The following is a 23,797-nucleotide window of genomic DNA, read 5'->3' on the forward strand; positions in this document are numbered from 1 at the left end:
TTCACCGTTTCAAGGTTTTCTAACCAAACATGCTCCTCTTTTCAAGGGAAAATGTGTCAACTGTTAGATGAAAAGCATAAGGAAGGATGAACACAGTTTACTCTGTGCAATTGTGCACATAAAGAGGAAACATTTAACTTTATATTAGAACATTAATTTATAACAAGACCAGCATTACACTAAGTGCCTGATGGGAGAGGTATTTAAAGAAGCTATCAAGTTTATCTAAATCTGAAAGTGACATGTAGACAACATAGATATTAAAGTCAAACGGAACACAAACATAAATAGGGGATGTTGTTTTCCTCATAGACTGTTTTTTATATTATCTTTATAATTATTATTATTAAGTATAACAAAAAATGACAAGTTTACAGAACAAATTGGCATTCAGAAACATCGATTTTAACAGGGACAAAGGTTTATATATATATATATATATATATATATATATATATATATATATATATATATATATATATATATATAAGAAAAACATTATTTTTATCTGTATTAACAAAAACATCTTTTAAAAAGAATAGACTGTATTTTTGTTGATGTCGCCGCGCTGCGATGACGTCATCACTGTCGCGCGTGTACTCATTGTGGAGTCTTCTGAGGAGAGAGGTGAGCTGGTGGTGTTTTGATATTCTAAACTACTATCTACAAAGTTTGTTAACGAATCGATATACGAGGTCGTTTCTGTCTTGTTTTCATCGAGTACAGCACGGTTTGTCTGTTTAATGACTTAAACACTTAACAGCTGGCAACACGCAGGTGAGGGAAACATGCTAAATTGTTTAAGAGTGATGCAGTGTTTATGTTCGTGTGAATTATTGTTTCGATGTTTGGAGAGATAATGTTGGTATAAAAGGATGTGTCGTTTTCTGTGAGAGGAATGGATGTGAGTTGTTGCTGCAATATTTATCTTAGACGTTATTTTGGGATATAACGTAGCGTCACGTTTTGAGGTTTATCTGGGCACATCAATTTGAGAAAATTAAGAACAGATACCTCTAAGTACTTAATATTAAGTTATTAAAATATGACCAGATTTCGCATAGATATGAACAGATGTATCATATTTCTGTTTAAATGAGATTTTATGATCACTGTCAGTTTCTGCTAAATGCATACATTTAATTTTAAATTTAGACTTATGTTCTTTTTTTTTCAACTCTGTTACTTTTAATACAGTAATATAATTAGGGCTGCACAATTAATTCAATTTCTAATTGCCACTACAATTATGTGTGCCAGGGGTGCTCCGACCACGATCGGCCGATCGTTAAGGCGGGCATACACTGTGCGATTTCTTTGTGATTTCGGCAAGGTACCAACTCACACTGTACCGGTAGATCGCATGCGATGTAAAGCCAAAGCTCACGATTTTTGTGCGCTCACTATACGGTCCGATTGCCAAGTTGCGATTTGACTGCTCACACTATACGTGGGGAATCAACCGAATCAACACGTAGGATCCCTCTAACCCGGATGTTTGTGGCGGTTTCAGAATAAACATGCTTTCCCAGAATAAAAATGCTTTACCGGGATAAACGCACTGCGTTGGTGATATGCGCAATTCTGTGTGCTGAAACGTCCAAAAAAAAAAAAAAAAAAAAAAAAAAAAGGTGGCGTCGGCGTATCTAGAAGAGCAGGTGGCTGGGAAGACGTGGCCAATATGGTCAATCCATTTTGCAACGCGAACTGGAGGGAAGCAGGCGTTTTTTCCCCTTCTTTTCTTTTTTATTTTTCTTTAACATAACTCCACAAGTTATCCATACATCACTTCAGTCCACAATATACGCCGTGTCAGCCAGATGTCACCATGGTTTCACGCATGCGCAGTGAGGGAAACGCGGAAAATCGGTTTGTAGCCCTGCTTCAATAGTGCGATACCTCACGAGAGGCGACCAAAATTTCTGACATGTCAGAAATCCATAGAAGATGCACAAATCCACATTCATTTTCAGCGTTAATTTGGGCATTTTCTCTATCAACAATGGCTCTGTGTAGTAACAGCTGCTCTAAGTGAAATCACGCACCTGATGGAATTTACCGCTGATTAGAGAACCGGCTTTACTGACGAGATGCGCATTAACGATCGGCCGATCGTGATCGGAGCACCCCTAGCCACAATTATGTAATCCTCAAGTGTTCATTGTATATTGTGATAATCTTAATTAATATTCGCAATTACAATTTCTGGAATAATCTTGCAGCCCTAAATATAATGATTTACAAAGAGACAACACAACAGTATTTGTTAGGCTTTGGTCACTTAAAAAAAAAATTGAGTAGTCCATATATTTACTTTTTTTTTTTTTTTTTTTTTTTACAAAAACTTTTATTTAAAAAAAAAAAAAAAAAAAAAACACCTCCATAACTAATTTATAGCTATTTTGGACAAATTTCCTTCTTCCAGTCAGAAGTTTGATGAAGTTCCTCCCACAACAGTCACTCATTCAGTCAAGCTCCTCAACCCTGCAGAATGAACTTCACTGAAGAACAAAAAGGTTGGTGTTTACTCTTAATGCTTCTTTAATAATGCTGAAGGTTATAAAGCTATATATTAACAAGAAATATATGTAATGAAAATCTTCAAAGCATTTTTGCTATTCACAATCCAGAAAAGAGATCTCTCTTGCACTTTAGGGCTGGGTGATTAATCTAACATTATTTTCGATTTTGGTTTTGGCTTCTAAGGATTTTGAAAACAAGATGTTTTGGGTAAGATGATTATTGTGCCACATTCTGTCTAGCAAACATTCCTTTCCTTCACAGCACTTTCATTCCTTCCTAAAAGTCAAAATTTCCTCAGTGATTGTTGTAAAAAGCAGTCTACTGTTATTAAATTCCTGGACATGTTTGATAATGAGAAAGATATTAAAACTGCATTCATTAATTTATTCATTCATTCGTAAGTGGAAGAGATAACCATACCCCAGGCAGATTTCTGTGCACATGCTCCGAGACAAAACAGTAATTTATGTTAAGCGGATGTAAACAGTTTGAGAAAATCTGATGAGTCAGTATCAGAGTATGTGAGCGGAGCAGTGTGATTTTTGACTTGGATCTTTTAAAAGTTGACGTGTTGTGGTTTTCACTCGCTTCAAGAGCACTCTACCACTACTCCATCAGGGGTAAAATTCAGGCCAACAGCCTGTAAAATATAACTGCATAATTAGTAAGAATTTACATGTTAAACATATTTAGTTAGCTTGGTGGAGAAGGATCCCTCAAATCAGAAAAAGGACGGCAAAGGACATGAGTGGGAAGTTATAATTCTCAAGGAATTTGTTTGTTCCTTCTAGATATATATTTGTATCTGAAAGCATGATTTAATCAAGTACTGCAACACTTATTCACACAATTGCCTGGCATCAAAGTCTTCCAGTTCTGGGCCTTCTATACTTATTCTGATAACAGATTGGGCAGCCCGGAGTACTGGCATGCTGAACCTCAATGTGCCTGATCAGGATGTTAACTGGTTTGCCCATTCTGAATAGCCGTGCATAAACAGTCTGGCAGTCCTTCACAGACACATCTGTGTCTCCGTCAATCATGAATGATATAAATGGGTAATGGGCAAATTCATGTCTTGCTATTCATTGTGTCTGCAATGACACCGATGAATTGATCGCAGAATCATTTGCATTGGATTGATGGAAAGTCAGGTTATTTTTTTTTATTTTTTTTAAGAATTAGCTCGGAATTACATTTTTTGAAGGGAACGTCGGTTTTTATAATATAAGATGTGTTGAATTTTGCCAAAAGTTTGGTCATCTCGGAGGGTCGACTTGCAGCCTCTTGTCACTTAAAGCCAGTGACGAGGGGCTTTACTTTGTGCCATACAGTTCTGCAAAGTCTATGTTGTATGCTTTCATTGTGGAGCTTTATAGTTTTGTGTTAAAAGTTTGAACACCCTTTTGCAAATTTTGTGTTTCCTGCACTAGCTACACACTGTGTACAATATTCACAATACATTTCATTACTCTCTATTTTGTACCTTACCCATGGAAATTCTCGGAGCCATTCAGTACGGAATTATACAGATTTCTTTTTAGCTGCAGGAGTTGGCCCTTCACTCACCTACTCTTTTTCGTGCTCTTTATCTGGATCTGCTATTGCTACTTCAGCGGAGGTACTGTCTTTAGACATTGAGGTGTTTTTGCTGAAATATGAGGTATAGACCATTTCATTATGAGCTCTAAATTACAGTCAGTGAGACAAGTGTTTTACCACTTTTTCCGATAACATTGAGTGAGCGGCAGGTGTACCTGAGTGGATGATAGAATGGAGGGGGAGGGGCTTTAATTTAATCGACTGCATTAATTGTAAATATAATTATGTTTACATTTTGCAGTCGCAACTGTGGGACCTCTAAATAAAAAAAATTGTCGGACCAGCATAAAAAAATGGTCTAAAAAATGCGACTATTTGCAGTCTGGAGTACTGGTTCAGCCACAATGTTGGTGGCATTCAAGATGCAGCTTGTTGCATAAATGTCCACGAAATACATGATTATCTTCTCAGCTGTCCCCACTTTTCACTAAGGGTTTTGCATTCCAAGCATGTGCAATTCATAAACCAGGCAGTGAGGCAGCTATTTAAGATGGACTTGTGCACCCCTCATGAGGATGGGTGCTGGGCCTTTCTCAGTAAGTAGAGACTGGGCTTTCTTGGTAATGATGCTGGTGTTGAGGGACCAGGTAATGTTCTCTGCCATGTGAACACCAAGAAATGTGACTGCGCCATGCCTCATGCCTTCCTGAATTCCACAACCATATCTTTTGTTTTGTTCACATTCAGAGACAGGTTGTTAGTTTTGCACTAGTCTTTTAACCCTTATATTTACTTTCTGTGAGCTAACTTTTAATTCATTTTTACTGCAGTCGTGAGTTAGCAGTGTGAACAGCAGGTGGCTGAACACACAGCCCTGTGGGGCTCCAGTACTGGAGGCGTTGTTCCCAATCCAGACTGAGGTCAGGTCTCTCTGTTAAAAAGACCAGCTGCAGATGGAGTTGTTCAGACTTAGCAGGCTCAGCTTTCAGATCATTTGCTGAGTAATGATGGTGCTGAATGCTATTCTAAGGCCTACAAGCATCATTTAAACAAACATATCTGTCCTTACTGTCCAGATGAGTGAGGTGGAAATAGTGACTTTTGTGGAGTGGTTAGGATGTTACGCAAATTGCAGTGGGTCCAGTGAGAGTGGCAGCAGGGTCTTGATGTGCCTCATGATGAGCACTTCTTGATGATAATTGTGAGTTTGATGGGATGGTGATCATTGAAACTGGATATGGAAGACATCTTTGGCAGCTGTGTATTCACAGGGCGTTCTCACTATAGAAACATTGGACTTGTGCCTCTAATGTTTTGAAAGTAATAATCTGAAGAACAATTTATCCCATTCATGGAAGGTTTCTGGGGTGTGTCATTCATAAATTTGCATCGGACTGCTTTCAGCTGTTTTATTGGGGTTTATCTCCTTTCACATATTTGTTTTATTTACATTTTTTTCACAAGTTACTGAAAATTATTTTTGTTAATTTTTTTCAGAGTCGCTTGAAGAAAATAAGGAGAATAAACAATTGAGCGAAAATGAGGAGATAAATAATTCCACAACTAGACAAAAACCTTTAAGTTGCTCTCAAACCAAAAAGAAAGATTTAAAGAAAGGAAGAGCCAATAAATCTTTCGCCTGCACTCAGTGTAGAAAGTGTTTCTCAAGCAAATCTAGTCTTGATATTCACATGAGAGTTCACACTGGAGAGAAACCATTCAGTTGTGATCAGTGCGGAAAGTGTTTCACACAATCACCAAGCCTTAAGAGACACATGAAGATCCACACTGGAGAGAAACCTTACAAGTGTTTACACTGTGACAAGAGATTCAGTCGGTCAGAAAACCTGAAAACGCACAAGAGGATCCACACTGGAGAGAAACCGTACACATGCGATCAGTGTGGGAAGAATTTTGCACAAAGTGGACACCTTACAGAGCATATGAACATCCACCCTGTAGAAAAACGTTACAAGTGTTCGCACTGTGACAAGAGATTTAATCGGTCAGGATTCCTGAAAAAACATAAGATGATTCACACTGGAGAGAAACCGTACAAGTGTTCACACTGCAACAAGAGATTTAATCGGTCAGCAAATCTGAAAGCACATAAGACTATCCACACTGATGAGAAACCATACACTTGTGATCAGTGTGGGAAAAGATTTGCACAAAAAGGACACCTCAAGGTACATATGAGAGTTCATTTTGGAGAGAAGCTGTTCACTTGTGATCAATGTGGCAAGAGTTTCAAACAGTCATCATATCTTAAAGGACACATGAACATCCACACTGGAGAGAAATTGTATGCGTGTGATCAGTGTGGAAAAACATTTCTGTGGGCTTCATACCTGAAGAAACACCTGAGTGTTCATCGAAAGGAGAAGCCATATTCATGTTCTTTATGCGAGAGGAGTTTTTCACGTCTAGCAAATTTAAAAGAACATCAGAAAACACATACTGGTGTGAGAGAGTACATGTGCTTTGAGTGTGTAAAGACTTTTACTTCAGCAAAGTGTTTAAAACAGCATGAGAGGATTCATACTGGAGAAAAACCTTATGAGTGTTCACACTGTGACAAAAGATTCAGTTATCGAGAAAATCTTAAAACACACGAAAGGATCCACACTGGAGAGAAACCTTATAAGTGTTCACACTGTGACAAGAGATTCATTCAGTCAATACATTTGAAAAGGCACGAGATGATTCACACTGGAGAGAAACCGTATCACTGCACTGCATGTGGGAAGTGTTTCAGTCGTTTATCTTCTCTAAACAGTCACACTAAAAACGTTCACAGTAACTAAATCATCTTCAGATCTGATGCTGTGTCCCCACCAAGTCTGCCATAATAATGTGTCAAGCAATAAAATATAATTTAAAACAAAATCTGTTCTAACCAGTCATTACAAGTGATATGACAAAGAAACACTATTAAAAGTTTTCACAGTAAAAAAAAAAGTTTATTTTCAAAACTAACAGATTCTGTGAGATTCAGATGAAATTAAAGCAGGAGTTCCTCCCCGAAGAACATTCTTTTTTTATTGTATATAATTTTGATTTGATTTAAATTACCCTATTGTATAGGTTCATATTGTTTTTTTTTGTGTTGTTGTTCTTTTGTCTTATAATGCATATAACTTGTAGTTTGCTTACTCTTCTTTCATGAAGGAAGCTTTTTACAAAACCTGTTCTTGTTCAGGAAGCGGAAGAAGCTGCTACACTTTTAAGAGAGACTGAGATTTAATTTTAATTTGTTCTTCTCTTTTGTTTTTAAAATAGTTAAGTTATTCTTCCACTTATGATGTATCAACAATCCTCTTTTGCATTTCCATTATTCACAGACCAGAAGCAAGATCTCTGTTGTACTTACCAACATTCAAGTGTTGATAAAAAAAAAAAAAAAAATGTAAATGAAGCTAGAATTTTCTTTTGCAAAGCAGAAGCTCTGTTCTGTTTGATATTGCATGTACAGATATTTATTTTACAAAATATTCTGGATGCCATTAAACTTTTGTGAAGATTATCAAAAATGCTGGTGCAGACTGGCAACTTAAAAAAACCTGGAAGGAAAGGAGTTAATGATAAAAAAATGACAAAAGAAGTTAGAAACTACTCTCTGCTCCTGCCTAAATGACTTCAGTAGCTTTAATAATCATTAATCCATCAGTTTATACAGTGAAGACTAAGCAGCATTTTGGTGCTTAGACAAATACACACACACATATATACACACAAATACATTATAGAAATATACACAGAAACACACACACATATACACACATCCCAGTATATACATTAATACATACATAATATATACATTATAGACAATACACACATAAACTACATATTTACAGACTGTGAACGGCATCATACAGGCTGCTGTCACTGGCCTTTGACATCCAAGATTAGGGAATAAAGGGTTAAAATTGAAAAAGTGGATATTTTGGTGTTCAGTGAACTGGTAGCAGTAATTTAATGCATAGTTCATAATTTTCCAATGAAGAAAAAGGTTCTTGGGTTCTCCAGGGTTAAATTAGTTATTTACATCTTGTGTGTGTCAGTAGGAAATATCAGTTTACATTTATAATAATTTATTTGGCCATTAATTTTATTAATCCAGTGAGATTTTTGTCTGACAACAGCCAAGATCTGATCATCCAGTCTGTCTGTAAAAACATGAAGAAACAATAAACTGAGACAGACTAAATCCAGAAGAACTGTGACAACGTCTCCAAGATGCTCCAAGAATCCTACCTGTGAAGCTACAGTGCTGTTAAAAGTTTTAGGCACTTGTGATAAAATCTGTAAAATAAGGAGGCTGTCAAAAATAATGTCATAAATAGATTTTCTTTATCAATTCACTTCTGTTAACTAAATTAAATCAATATTTGCAACGAGCATATTTTGTGTTTAAAGCAGCTTTTGCCCTGGCTGCACTCAGTAGCTTTGCAGGTAGGTTTCTTGAAGCATCTTGGAAACAAACATAAAGAGGACAACAGAGCGTCACGTTTGGATGACAGATAAGACATCATGTACTGCAGCTTGCAGACGACGAATCAAGTTAGTATATCTAGTATATAACAATGCAAATTGTAACAATAAAGTTGGCAGCGGCTTCATAAAATAATTTAAAACATTAAAAAATGAAGTATACCTAATGCACATTTCTTTGTTCTTCATTTTCTACAAAAAGATTTTTAAGAACATTGCTGTATTTTTGTGTTTTTAATTAAGAGAAAGTACTCCGCCATCTTGCTCCGACCAAAGTGACTTTTTTCTTTTTCTTTTTGCATTTGAAGAGCGAGATGTTCCGTTGCTGCTTCTGTTTGTAATGTAAGTTCATATGTTTCTACTTATCTGGAGTTATTCATTTTTGCAGGATCAGTACAGTTTTGTTACTGGAGATACAATGAGGAGACACAGACCAGTACTGAAGACGTGATGTTAGAAGTTTTTAATTAATTGTGCCGTAGTCAGCTCACCCTGATCACACATGACAAGCTAAATGTGATATATTAAGTCAGTATCCCCGTGGATTTTAACTGCTTTCAATATTTTCCATTTGCAAGTAATATATTCCATTCTGTGCATTAACAGACCCCCCTCTAATCAACATATATTTTACAGGTAAAAACCAAAGGAGGAGGACAGTAGCTTTTCTGTTTCACCCGTGGTAAATACAGAAACATAGCTTCGTGAAGATGTGTGAGAGAAGCTTGCAAGGCAAGATTAATTTTACATAATATATATATATATATATATATATATATATATATATATATATATATATATATATATATAATAATAATAAAAAAAGGTACGGAAGTTCTAAGCAGAAGTTCAATGCAGAACTATTCTAAGATCTTTTAGAGCTGCTTGGATCAAACTCACTTTTAATTTTCCCTTTATTTGAAATAAAGTTATATATAATTTGTAATTTTTTTTGTAGTCATTATATGCTGTTACAGATATCATGTGCGTTACAAGCTTCTGTTTGAAAAGAGCGTTCATGTGCATTGTATGTGTATGTGTGTGTGTGTGTAGAAACAAAACGATTACAACATTATAGAACAAAACTGAATTAAGTGAGCCTATGCAATTTACATACATCAATATGATCAACAATAAAGATTAATAATAAGGAAAAGAAGCACATCACAAATAGCCGTTAAATCCCATCCTACTGTGGATAAACAGAACATCTCTGCTTATTAACAACCTCATCATGTGCCTAAAAGAAGCACAAATAAAGATATAGGTGCAAACAGAATACAGAGACGTCAACCTTGGTTTTGATAAGCAGTTATTTTATGACACAGAACGCAAATACACAAATACACAAAATAATCATATTGATTCAAGCATTTACAAGAGAGAACTGAAGATGAACACCGAGCCGAGCCAGATAACGAACGAAAGATTGACTCGTTCACGAGTGAAGAACCGGTTGCATCAGTTTTCGGATCACCAGCAGTTATTTCTGACAGTTCGATTCAATTAACCGGTTCAAGAAAACGGTTCACCGGTTCTTTTGTGCTCAACGTAATGACATCGTTTGCGATGATTGCTGATTCAAGCCTTCATTTTACTCGCGCTCATAACACTAGCACAGAATCAGTTCAGAATCAATCACCAAAAGAATCAGTTCAGTTCAGATGCTCTGTGTGTCGGTCTGCTCCACGCCGAATCACACATACACAGTATCATCAGCTCCTTGGCTTTACTTTTGTATTTATTGCAGTTTATATGAAAAGGTTCATGTAGCGTGATACAGCCTACTGCAGAAATTAATAATCAGATGTAAAATAAAATATAGCCTGCTGTCGCTTTAAGTGCTTCACAGATCCAAATTACTGTTATACACATATTTTCATTCTCAACTCTTTGTTAATTTATTACATGACTGACAAATGTATAAATGAATAATCACCAAGCGCAGCATTTTGACACATTTATGCATGTACTTGACCGATTAGGCATGCACCTTAAGCTAAAAGATGACTTGACATGTCCGTGTTCTCAATTCGATTTCGATTGTACTTAATCTACTATTAACGTTTGCATTTTGTACATCTTGAACCTGTGGTTTTATGTGATGGTGAACTCGCACAGAAGGTAATAAAAAATATTTACTGAAGTCAGAAAATTTTTAACATGTATATATTTTTACATTGAAACATCACTACGGACATTTTAAACAAGTTTCAACAATGTCTACAGTATGGTTGGCATCAAGGGTAAAAACAACACAAATGGAGATCTTACAATCATCATTTCTCTTCATCCCCTATGGCACATAAGGCTTCAGTGAGCACTCTCCATTGTATTCGGTCCCTGGCAGCATGTTGGGCCTCTCCTCATGACAAGTTCATCTGTTCCAGCTCTTGTGTCACAGTTCTGCGCCAGGTGGTTTTGGGTCTCCCTGGTTTTCTTTTACCAGGTGGTGTCCATCTTAGGGCGACTTTTGTGATGCTGTCCTGCTCCATCCTTAACACATGTCCTAGCCATCTCAAGTGTCTTCGTGTAATCTCCTTGGTGATACTCCAGCTTCCCGTTTTCTTGTACAATTCATTGTTGGAGATCTTATTAGGCCAAAAAATCTGGCATATTTGTCGGAGGCATCCATTATGGAACACTTCCATTCTCCTCATGTCAGTTTTGATAACTGGCCAGCTCTCTGAACCGTACAGCAGAACAGACTTTACAGTTATATAGGATCATCTTCGTTTTAAGGCTGTATTGTTTTGATCTCCATATAGAATGGAGTTGGGAGAAGGCACCCTGAGCCTTTCCCAGCCTTGCTTTAATATCTTTAGATGCCCCACTGTCCTTACTGATGAGACTGCCCAGATAGGTGACATTTTCCACAAACTCAAGTGGTTCCTCATAATATGTAAATGTTTAAACTTAAAAAAAAAAAAACTTAAACATACAGTAGGTTAGTCTTAATTTGTTATGAGAAACTAAAAAAATAAACATACTTAAGTGCCAAATAGACTAAACCTTGCATGAGAGATACATTTTTTTAAATTAAAAACAGAGCACAAAAAACACCCCAGATGAGCTGAACACTGATATACTGGGAAATGGGGCCCTGTCTTTATACTCCCATTCCTCTTAAAGATTCCCTGGTGAAAATATAATATGCCAAGTATATTAAATCTTGGTATACTTCTGTGTACTTAAAGTCAGAGTAATGATCAGTATAATTTAAGTATGTTAATGATTAGCAAACTTAAAGTGTGCTATTTTGCGAATGCTAACTTTGTACTAAATATGTTTAAGTTATAATTTAATTGTAATTAAACACAATTTCAAGTGTATTTAGTGTACTTTCATGTGCTAAAGTGGAACAACTTCAAGTATGCTTAGTACACTTCAAGTATAGGCTGTGGGACAACATATGTGCTTGATTAATGAATTAAAGTGTGCTTTATTTCTATTACAAGTACATTATAATTGAAATTTTGGTATACTTCTGCACTGAAAAAAGTGATTTTGGAGAGTTGTAAATATAATCTGTGGAAACCATATAAAATGTACATGATTATTGCAGCCAGCCAACGAATTCTAAAGTAATGGGTAAATTCTACATATGCTACCCATTCATCAACAGTAAGAACCATCACATAGAAAAATGCAGTAAAATATACCCCCAAACCGTGAGTTTTTTTTGCTTTAAATTGCGCATGCGTCAGCCCGCATTTTTGATTGAGTGTGGACTCATATAAACACTGAAGCATTGTTAAAAGTAACACTGAAGCAGAGTTGAAGTTAATGAGATAATTAAGAAATTAATTGGGTCATGATTGACCATTATTGAAGACATCCGATGTTAACAAGCAGACTCACCAAACTAGAAAATCACAATTTGTGTGTTACCATTGTAGTGGTCAATGTTTCCTTTAGTTGGGTTCTTGAACCTTCAGATGTTTACTTTAGACTTGATTACAGACAAATCAGCCCAAAGACAATCATGTGTGCTATTGATTGTTGTTTGAACTAATTGTTATGGAAAGACCTGAATGCGTCAGTTCAGGTTTCTTTAATGTATACATAAATTAAGTGGGGGGTGGGGGTAGGAATTAGAAATTTTTTGGCATAATATGACGTTTTTAAAAGTTAGTTCTACATAAAGAAATAATTATTATGTTTAGAAACACAGACATCAAGAATCAGCGTGAGCATCACAACAACGGTGACCATCAAAAAAGCATGTTGTAGCCAATAAAAACTCATCCATTGCTCCCATCATGCATTGCGGCATGAATAAATTATGAGCTGAACTGACTTTTTAACTTTTTAATAACTAAATTGTATTTTTGCTGAGATATTTTTTACCTAATTTTAGTGAGTAAGTAGCTGTTGAATATATACATAAATGTGAGGTATTGTTACCCAATTTATGCAAGCATTTAATAGCTTTTTACTTCAGATAGTTTATACTCAGTATATGGGATTAAATCTACCCCACCAAAGTCGATGCAAATTGTTACCTCACATTTATTGGGTAAATTCTATAGATTAGTTTTTACAGTGTGTGTACTTAAAGTCAGACTAATGATCAGTATAATTTAAGTATGTTACTGATTAGCAAACTTAAAGAGTGTTATTTTGGAAATACTAATTTTGTACTAAATATATTTAAGTTGTAATTTAATTGTAATAAAGCACAATTTCAAGTGTATTTAGTGTACTTTCATGTGCTAAAGTGGAACAACTTCAAGTATGCTTAGTACACTTTAGGCATGTCTATAGGGACTACTTGTGATTAATGAAATTAAAGTTTTTTTTCTTTGTATTTCAAGTACATTACAAATGCATAATGAGTTTCTTTGAAATGTACAACAAAAAACAAACATAATAATTTGGTGGTAATTGTATATGATTTTTAAGCAGAAAGGCTAAACTACCTATGGGGCACTTAATTTACTCTAAGCTGAATGTTGTAAAGTCAATAAAAAATAATAACAATAATTACATGAATAAAGACATTTTATTAACAAGTATTTATTTAAATCTATTTAAAACATTTTTATTTACATTTACAGGAACTTGGTTTCAAAACTTAACAGAATAAATTTACCATGTTTTACAACAGTGCAAAAACAGAAAGAAACCACAGAGAACCTTCCGAACAGCAACAGAGGTGTAAATAAAAACATATTTACACATCAGACCTTCTTCTGGACGAACTGTTCATTGTTGCACTTGCGTCTGATAGCTGCTCGCACATCAGATGCTGTTGACTGTGGAAACTCCAGCAGAACTGCATCTGTTAAAAGAAAAGACAACATATAGCTGAACAGCATAGCACTTTATCTCATGAACAAATACTTTGGGGCCTGAATTTTCAATACAGTCTCTCTATCGACACTCAATGCCACAATGTGTGATACACATATGATCATTCACACAAGTTGTTTAAACTTTCTGTAATTGCATGAACAGCATAAAAGGTTTGATTTACATACACATACTGACATACAGAAATTTAACACCACTGGGCCAAACATTTCTAAGAACAGTAATGGTTACAGGTATGTTTCCACATAAGTCTGGTTTAGCACAGCACCATTACAAACTTTTCCCAACCCATAATTCTTTGTGCTGAAACTATATGAAAAATGACACTAATGCTCAGCACTGGTCACTTTTTCTCGCAGTTTAAGCACACTAATAACAGGTAGTCCTCCATAATGAGTATATTTCTTACTGTCTGTAAATTGTTCAGTTACCATGGGAACAAGTTGCATGTTTATATATTTACATTTAAAAGAGCTCCATTAACAGCTATAAGGCCTCAGTTATACCAAAGTGTTTTTTGTCAGCTGAAAATGCTAGGTGCTCTGCTGAAAATGTCCAGCTGCGAGTGCTTGAGAGCGCAGCGTTTTCAGTTGAGACGCTTTGGTTGCTATGATAAGGAGTAAAAAAACACCCGAACTCTCAGCTCGAAAAAGACACTCAACACGCTCCTGGTGTTTTATATATTACTAGACATGAAAAAGAAGTCATAGACACAACAGCAAAGCACAGTGGTGGTAGTGCGATGATACTGGGCTGCATACGTGTTATAGGTGTTGGAGGGCAACATTTATAGCTGGTACCCTAGATGACTGATGATGGACCAAAATACTGGCCGACAACTAACGTCACCAGTCAAAGTCATACTGTGGCACCTATATTTTTTTGTTATGCGCTTTCATAATGATTTTACATACAAACATTTTTACATAGAAAAAAATATTATACTTTACCACTTAACTAATGCAAATACAGTGATGTGTTGTATTTTATTTCCCTGTATTTGCTATTGAACCAACTTCTGCTGCTTACTGTATTAAATGCATACTGACTTTGCACTTATGATTCAAGAAGATTCATGGTTCTTTTATTGCTTTATAAGTAGATAAAATTACACACCTGTTATGGCCTGCACTTTGGCCACGTCCAGCTGGGTTTTAGGAGGGGCCCCTTTTCCTGATTTCCCTGTTAGCGTGGACTGGGCAAGTACATCTTTTGTAAAGACCAGGACAGCCAGCTCCTGCGTAAAGATGGTCATGCGTGTGCGGTTCAGTCGCTGGAAGGCCCTCTTTGGAACTGAAACTTCACTGCCAGCCAAGGGTTGCTGTATAGAGAAAAAGGGAGATGGAAGAGTGGTATGATCTCTCGTGTGCAGGTTCCCATTAACAAGATAATTCACATGATGTAACATATATGTAACCTACAACTTTAAGGATGATCCCTGTTCAAAACAAAATACAATATGTACATGTTAAAAAAAGCTATGAATTTAATGTAGTTCTTAAATAATACAATGATAAATGTATCTTTTATTCTTTAATTGTAACGTACCATCTCAACTTCAGTGACAAAAGAGGAGGTTGTGGATGATGGGGTCCCCCCAAACGAGGGCTTCAATGACTTTATACAGTGGACACACTCCTTCATTATTTTAATCATTTCTGGAAGTTCTAGGTGAATTTAAATGAAAAACAAATGTATTTTATTAACATTTATTATGACACAGGATAGACTGATGCAATGTAAAAGCTGACCTGAGATTATGGGACTTCAGATCAGTATATGGCAATTATGACAATTGTGGAACAAACTTTATTCTTCAATGTCAACCCCTGTAATGAAAGCTTATACCTACCACGAAGGGATGCCATGATTTCATCCATTTGGGGTGCCATTTGTTGACCAGTGCTATAATCCATTAACTGCTAAAACAAACAATGAAAAGCAGACATAATACATTTTATTTATTAAAGTCACATTTTACAACATGAACTTGTTTTTGAATGTTATAATATACATTTACATTGTGCTGCATTGCGGGTAATCCTTCATCCATATCACTACCCTAAAATATAATAACAGATTAATTAAAAGCAATACAAAGAGAGTCCATGTCTGAGAGAATGTACAGAAAGCAATCAGAAAAACTTCATAACTTACAATGTCAGGTTGGTTTGGACTCCGTATGACTGTGGCATCATCATCTGAACTGGTGTAATCATCAGGAGTGGATGATTTGGGTCTGGCAGCCTTTAAAGTCTTTGCTTGCTTTATCAGGACAACACATTCATAATGTAAAAAATTTAACAATGAATAGGAATGTAATAAAAATTAGGGTTTTTAAAAACATCTTAATATGACACCAGGTGATATTTGTATTAACTGTAAACTGTAACTAAGTAACGTATAAAGAGAATACTACATTTCTTTCATAAAGCCTTCTATTCTTTTTAAGTAATGTCCTGTTTATAAAGCACAGTACAACAAAATGTAAAATTTATCCAGGTCTTCAGAAAACCAGTATCCCTTACACAATAAAGTTGTTGTGGAAATTCCTCCTCAGTTGCCTCACTATTATGCTGATCTTGTGTGTTTTTGTTCTTATTTTTGGAAAGGGAAACCTTCAGGTTTTGAAGCATCTGGTTCTTGGCTGTCTCTTTGATCTTGGTTTGCTTTTCCTGAACAAAATATACAGTTAAAGAATTAGTCCACTTTAAAATTTGAATTGAATGATAATTTACTCACCAAATTAATAAATTACTGCCTGAGCACTCAGTACTCGCTATAGCTTTGTAGCTACCACCACAGAGAAGGAATGTGCCAAAGCCAACATGAAGGTAGCTGGGCATGTTATATACCTAACTTTTTGAGACAGCGTGTAGCAAGTATTAAGAAAGTTAGCTATGCATTTAAACTTAAAAACTGTTTAAACTAATATGCAAATTCATTTGCAAATTTGCAAACTTTTACTCACCATCTTAGCTTTTTTTGCCTCCACCGCATTGGTCTCCAGCATTTTCTTTTTCATGATAACACCCCTGCATTCTTCCTTGGTCCATATATCTTTACCCAAAATGAATAAATTCTTCTTTGTGACAAGATCCTTGAACGAATCTGATATAACGATAGAAATATACAGGTTAGCCGACACCAGCATGCAAACCAACAAAAAAAGTTAACAATGTTAAAACAATGTTAAGTATACAAGAATCTGAACATGTAAACGAAAAATAACTGATACAATATCATCTTACCTCCTAATAGTAGGACTTTAGCTGGCACTGTCCTATCGGGCTCTTTTCGTGTGGGCCATTTGATCTCAATCCAGTTATCATCGCTGTCAAGGTCTGGCTGCGACGTCACTTGACTTAAATTGGCCGAATTCCCAATAAGCGATGCACTTTCAACTTTTACTGTTTTGTCTATAAAGTAATATATAGCGAATTGGTAAGGCATCGTGATTCGAGACCTTTTCACCTCACCTGCAGAGTCAGACCTACTATGATTGACGGGATTGCGTAACATGTAACGTCAGGCGTCAGATGCTCCGATTGGTTGCAGTGAGCTTCAAAACTATACGGCACACACTTTACCGCCAAATTCAAAGTTAGAGACTAGATACTCTGAAACAGTCTATGCTCTGAAATCATGGCATCAAACCGTAATTTGAAAAGACATTTGAATTGCGACGGGACTCAACCAGAGACGCCCAGAACAACAAAATACAGAAGACTTCATCAAAAAAAGGTAAACATAAATAATAAGAAACATTTATGAAAACATTTTTCACAAGAAAACTGTAAATTACGGTGTACTGCAATAGCCTACAGCAATTATTAAAATAATTTAGGACGTGTTGTTTTATCTTATAGGTGCTTCATTATTTGTTCTTTATATTTTATATGTGAACCTGCTTTGTAATAATGAACCATTATGAAAAGCACTATATTAATAAATATTTTAAGTACAGCAGTATTTTGTAAAGGTAAATATTATAAATTAATAAACTGCTGTAAAATCTCAAATTAAATAAATTTGCTATATAAATATAACAATGTATATTTTGTACATGATACATGCCTTTTTTTCCTCTGAGAAGTGTTTCATATTTGATTTTTATCCCATCTAAAAACACAGTAGTACAGTGTATATATGGGTTATTACAGTGTAACACCCCATCTGTAAGACTGGACCAATGTGATGGTAAAATCTTTATTAATATAATTTACTTTATTACTTTTAGTACTTTCAGTATTCATATGACCCAAGACTGTCACATAATGTAACTTTTCAAAGACAAAAGCTTCATGGTGTTTTGAAAATTTGTTAAACATGAGACATTACAGGCACTATTGGTGTATAAATTTTACTGTTTTACAGTTATGTTGTTTGTACTGTATTTGCAGAAACCACTGAAATTAATATACAAGAGATTTCTTTGTACATCTCCAGTTCCCAACTCTTTGGACAGAGGAACAGTTTGTGAAAAGGTATGACTTTAAGAGAAAAATGTTTATGTTTAACAGCATTTTTTATTACTAATTAATTAGACATTTAAACTGTATAAGTCAGTTCTTCAAAAATACTGCTTTTATTTTGTTAGATGCTAAATACTGCTGTTTTATCACTGAAACTGCACTTTTTCTTATCCATTTGTCTCAGATACAACTTACACATGTTGATGCAGATAATTTTAAAGTGCAAAGAAGCCTGCAAGACAGTAAAAATCAGAACAGAGACACAGAAGAAAGGAGGCAAGATGTGATATCTGAAACGGTGATAAGGTTTAAGAAGACAGAACGTGAAAGCAAAGATGATAATGTAAGTGCACAGGAGGACAGAGAGGAAGATGATGAAGATGCACAGGAAGACAGAGAGAAAGATGATGGAAGTGAACAGGAAGACAGAGAGGTACATGATGAAGATGCACAGGAAGACAGAGAGGAAGATGATGAAGATGCACAGGAAGACAGAGAGGAAGATGATGGAAGTGAACAGGAAGACAGAGAGGAAGATGATGAAGATGCACAGGAAGACAGAGAGGAAGATGATGTAAGTGAACAGGAAGACAGAGAGGAAGATGATGAAGATGCACAGGAAGACAGAGAGGAAGATGATGGAAGTGAACAGGAAGACAGAGAGGAAGATGATGAAGATGCACAGGAAGACAGAGAGGAAGATGATGGAAGTGAACAGGAAGACAGAGAGAAAGATGATGAAGATGCACAGGAAGACAGAGAGGAAGATGATGAAGATGCACAGGAAGACAGAGAGGAAGATGATGAAGAAGCACAGGAAGACAGAGAGGAAGATGATGGAAGTGAACAGGAAGACAGAGAGGAAGATGATGGAAATGAATAGGAGGACAGAGAGGAAGATGATGAAGATGCACAGGAAGACAGAGAGGAAGATGATGAAGATGCACAGGAAGACAGAGAGGAAGATGATGAAGATGCACAGGAAGACAGAGAGGAAGATGATGGAAGTGAACAGGAAGACAGAGAGGAAGATGATGGAAATGAACAGGAGGACAGAGAGGAAGATGGTGGAAGAAAACAACAAAGAGTCTGTGAAATAAAAAGCCAAGATCGAGATGAGTTTCTTAAGGTAATTTCAGCATTTACTAATACTTTTTTAAATAAAAGTATCTATTAACATAAGGTAATGCACACTGAACTAACATGAACGAACAATGTTCAGTTGTATTGATATTAGAAAAGTATTATAAATGACAAATGCTTTACAAATATATATTTTTGTATTTCTTAGTTATTACCATGTTCGCTACAGCATTTACTAATCTTGATGAATCCTTAAATTCAAAGTGTAACTATGTTGACTGTAAGCCTATCTGTTTTGACAGAACAACACTATAAGTGCTGCTGCATTTCTTCAAATATTGCTTTAGGTGTAAATGTGATTAATTTTGTGTTTTACAGAAACAGCTAGATGATGATCTTGTATACCCTGGTGCTCCTCTCACGAAGGGACAGAGTCTGCTTTTACTCATGTCATATGTACTGAGGCACAATTTGACAGGTGTAGCACTTCAGGATCTTCTTACATTGTTTAATGCACATTTCCCTGGCTTGGTGCCAGCAACCACATACCTTTTTCATAAAGCCTATGGACAGTTTGGCCAGTATAAGCCCCATTTCTATTGTATCAACTGTGAAACCTACATTGGACCCAGTGAGACAGCACCACAAAACTGTTCTTCTTGTAATACTGAATTTGACATTGAGAACAGCCTAAAACTTGGGTCGTACTTTCTTGTACTTAGCCTATCAGCCCAAATAGTGGACATTTTGGAAAAACCTGATATACATTTGAATACAAAGGAATCAACTCCTGGCATTCTTTCTGATATTCAGTGTGGGGCAGAATATCAAAAATTCAAGCAAACTGGACAAATGGGGGATGATGACATTTCAATTTTGTGGAACTGTGATGGAATTCCAGTTTTCAAAAGTAATAATGTTCAGATATGGCCAATCCAGTGTCAAATTGTAGAACTGTCACCAAGAGTCCGGCAAGGTAATATATGCATTCCATGCTTATGGCTTGGTAACAGCAAGCCAAATATGGCTACATTTTTAACTGCTTTTGTTGCACAGCTTAAAGAACTGGAACAGGTTGGTATTAAATGGAGGGACTCTGAAAACACAGAGCACACAAGCAAAATTCATTCGCTACTCTGCTCCTCAGATTCAATTGCCCGCCCCCTCCTGAGAAATACGAAACAATATAATGGAAAATATGGATGTGACTTCTGCCTTCACTCTGGTGGTGGCCCATATGTATGGGAAACACCAGAACCACCATTAAGGACAGAGACTGACCATTTCAGGCACGCAATGCTGGCAACACCTGAGAGACCAATAATGGGTGTGAAAGGCCCATCCCCTCTGATGGAACTTGAGAGCTTTAAAATGATCACTGGATTTGTTCCGGACTACCAGCACTGTGTTTGCCTTGGTGTAACGAAACAGTTAACATCTCTGTGGTTGGATAGTAAGCACCATAAGGAAGAATGGTACTTGGGCTCTAAGGTCAGTGACATAGACCAGGGACTAATGTTAATTAGCCCACCTGTGGAGGTCACAAGGGCACCCAGATCAGTTAAGGACCGAAAATTCTGGAAGGCGTCTGAATGGAGGTCATTTTTGCTCTTTTATGCTTTGACTGTTTTGAGTGGAATTTTAAAAAAGAAGTACTGGAGTCATCTTTTTTTGTTAGTTTTTGCAATTCACACTCTTCTGCAGGATGCAGTGAAAATGACCCACGTGGATATGGCAGAGCAAGCTCTTCGAAAGTTCGTACATAATTTTGAGAAACTGTATGGTGCTGGTAATGTCTCTTTCAATGTACATTTGTTAATGCACTTGGCATCAAGCGTACGCAACTGGGGACCATTGTGGGCAACATCCACATTTCCATTTGAATCATTCAATGGGACTTTGCTAAAAATTTTTAATGGAACAACACATGTGTCTGCTCAAATAGTGAAAAGATTCCTTAGGTGGAGGGGTCTTTCAACAAAAGCAGAGACTATAATGGAAAATGCAAATGACAACATAAAAAAAAATATTTGGCAAACTCCAGGGTAGGTCTGGCGTAACAAAAACATCAAAAGAGTTTCCAGATAATGTCAGAGGTTTTGGCTGCCCAAAGAAAGGCAGCACATCTGTGCTGCAGAGGAGGGCTATTGAACATTTCACAGGAGACACTGTTCATTTAGGTTTATTTTATGACCGTTTCATTTGCAACAGTGTTGTTTATCATTCATATAATAACACAACTCTTAAAAAGATAAATAATTCTGTTGTACAGTTAAATGATGGGACATTCTGTGAGATTTTGACCTTGGTGGCCTACACATCTGAGGATGGGGCCTCTTCTGTATTTGATACAAACAGTTTCTGTCTTTTAGTTAAAGCGCTAGCCAAGAGTGGAAGAAAGGTTTATAGAGATGCTCAGTTAAATATATCCTGTACATTTCTAACTGAAGTGTGTCACACCAATAATGTATTTGCTGTACATCCTCAGTCATTAGAGCGCAAATGTGTAATGGTGAAGTCTAAGGACAAAATGTATGTTAGTCCACTTCCAAACAATGTTGAAAGAGACTAAAACTGTTTCCTGCAAACAGAAATGTTTGTAATTGTACCAGTGAAAAACATGCAACTGTTAATGTTAATCCCATTTTTTTTTCCATAATTCACTGTGTAACTCAATTACATAACAGGTTTTTCTTATATTTCATATCAGTCCTGAATATTATTGTGTTTAATGTTAAATATTTGACATAAATAATGTTACATAGTGTGTTTAATGTCAAATTTTTTGTTAATGTTTTTAGGATTATTATGACCCTGTCATTTATGATTGTATCATGATACTTCTAATATTAGCTCAATAAACATAACTGCATATAAAAAAACTGTTAAAAGAACAGACATTTGTGCAATGCATATATTGTATTGAAAATATATTTATAACAGGCTTTCAAAAATTTCATCACTTTTGCCAAGTTACAAAGTTCCTAGCTTAAATAAGTAAACGTTAAAGTCACACTCAAAATTAACTTAAAATATGCTAAATCTTCAATATATTTGTAGCGCCCCCTACCTCTCTTGTTGATTAAATAGGGCAGCGCACCAGATTCATTAACTATGTGCCTACAGATGTTGAAGTTAGGCCCCTCTGGTGTCACAAATTAATTACTTCTCCTTCAGAAGTTATTAATAATTATGTACTATACTCAAATAATATATATATAATATATTATTTATATACTATAATACGTAGTCACACACAAACTCTTAGATAAGTAACAAAATATAAAGAATTTAATTAGAACAGAAACAGAAAGTCAAAGATAGAATTTGAATGCTGTGATGTATTCACACAATCACATAGAGTTTAGATCTGACCAAATTAAACCCCCAAAAGCTATATCTCAGGGGACAGGAGTACAAGAATGGTCTCTGTAACAAAACACTCAAAATTAAAAGAACGAGTGACTTCACTTGAAATGAAATGTACAAACTTATTCACTCCGGATGTCAGAAATCACTTAGAATATTCACAGTTAATAAGCATGCTGAATAAACACAATATGAAAGAAAATTAAACTTTGTGGGCCCACATAAACAAACCTAAACATCCACACACACACACACCGTTGCAGGCCTGGGTTGTAGCTTGTGTTCGTGGTGGCCGGGAAACTGACAAATAGCCCCTTCACTCTCCTGAGCAAAAACAAATCAACACTGGTACCTCAATTTGATGTGTGAAGCAAACCGCGATCCTGGATTCCTGTATTAGGCCTCCCGCAGCTCCTCGGGCTTGCTCTCTCTCGCCCGCCGAGGAAACGCTCCTCCCACGCAGCCAGAGGAACCCCAAATATCGCGGGTATTTGGGGCGCTATCTGGTCCTCAATTTCCCGCGTCGTGCCGGAAACAACACTCCTTCACGGGTCAATCGGTTCTGTTTAAATGTTCCGCTAATTTAACCGTCTGGTTCAGATGAATGACGTGTACAGGATATTAACGAACAGTCCGTGCGCGTGACTGACGATTAAAGATACCGGAATGCCGTATAAACACTCACAGCGAACTCACAATAACACAAAATAAATATAAATCAGGTCTTTCACACGGGATCAGTATTACCGTTCAAGATCTTAAACTGGTAAAAAAAACACAGATCATTCACCTCTCTGTTTTTCGGATACTGCGCGTCTCTCTCTTGTCAATCACACCCCTCAACAACCACTCAAAAACCAGAAGACATAGGCGAGGCAGGACTTAACTCTCGTGAACCAATAAAATAAAGAAAGACCTAACTTGTAGGTTAAAACTACGTATGTAAAACAAACTTGATATATGCTCGTGTTTTTAAAAGCATACACATTTATATC

General features: G+C 36.1%; 4 protein-coding genes across 6 annotated transcripts in view; 2 read left to right on the top strand and 2 right to left on the bottom strand.

Moving 5' to 3' along the window:
* LOC127952595 (contactin-3-like) overlaps nt 1-23,797 on the bottom strand; it is a 271,167-nt gene that overhangs the window by 231,097 nt on the left and 16,273 nt on the right. The window lies entirely within an intron of this gene.
* On the top strand, nt 571-6,954 carry LOC127952560 (zinc finger protein 501). Of its 3 annotated transcripts, none has more exons than XM_052551182.1 (3): nt 571-627; nt 2,426-2,516; nt 5,563-6,954. In XM_052551182.1, exons 2-3 carry the CDS (start codon nt 2,492-2,494, stop codon nt 6,870-6,872), a joined length of 1,335 nt encoding a protein of 444 aa, XP_052407142.1. In that variant the 5' UTR covers nt 571-627; nt 2,426-2,491; the 3' UTR covers nt 6,873-6,954. The 3 variants fall into 3 exon arrangements, with proteins under 3 accessions (XP_052407142.1, XP_052407141.1, XP_052407143.1); XM_052551181.1 differs by lacking the exon at nt 571-627 and adding an exon at nt 628-777; XM_052551183.1 differs by lacking the exon at nt 571-627 and adding an exon at nt 790-904.
* LOC127952604 (uncharacterized) lies at nt 13,546-16,990 on the bottom strand. The gene is made up of 8 exons (XM_052551249.1): nt 16,847-16,990; nt 16,404-16,550; nt 16,033-16,140; nt 15,896-15,937; nt 15,728-15,797; nt 15,424-15,542; nt 14,992-15,196; nt 13,546-13,843 (listed from the first exon to the last, which is right to left on the bottom strand). Exons 1-8 carry the CDS (start codon nt 16,898-16,900, stop codon nt 13,743-13,745), a joined length of 846 nt encoding a protein of 281 aa, XP_052407209.1. The 5' UTR covers nt 16,901-16,990; the 3' UTR covers nt 13,546-13,742.
* Nucleotides 18,539-22,412, top strand: LOC127952540 (uncharacterized). Its single transcript, XM_052551103.1, has 2 exons — nt 18,539-19,479; nt 19,812-22,412. Exon 2 carries the CDS (start codon nt 19,881-19,883, stop codon nt 21,480-21,482), a length of 1,602 nt encoding a protein of 533 aa, XP_052407063.1. The 5' UTR covers nt 18,539-19,479; nt 19,812-19,880; the 3' UTR covers nt 21,483-22,412.

The sequence above is a fragment of the Carassius gibelio genome, chromosome B3 (genome assembly GCF_023724105.1).
Source record: "Carassius gibelio isolate Cgi1373 ecotype wild population from Czech Republic chromosome B3, carGib1.2-hapl.c, whole genome shotgun sequence".
Classification (NCBI taxonomy): Eukaryota; Metazoa; Chordata; class Actinopteri; order Cypriniformes; family Cyprinidae; genus Carassius; species Carassius gibelio.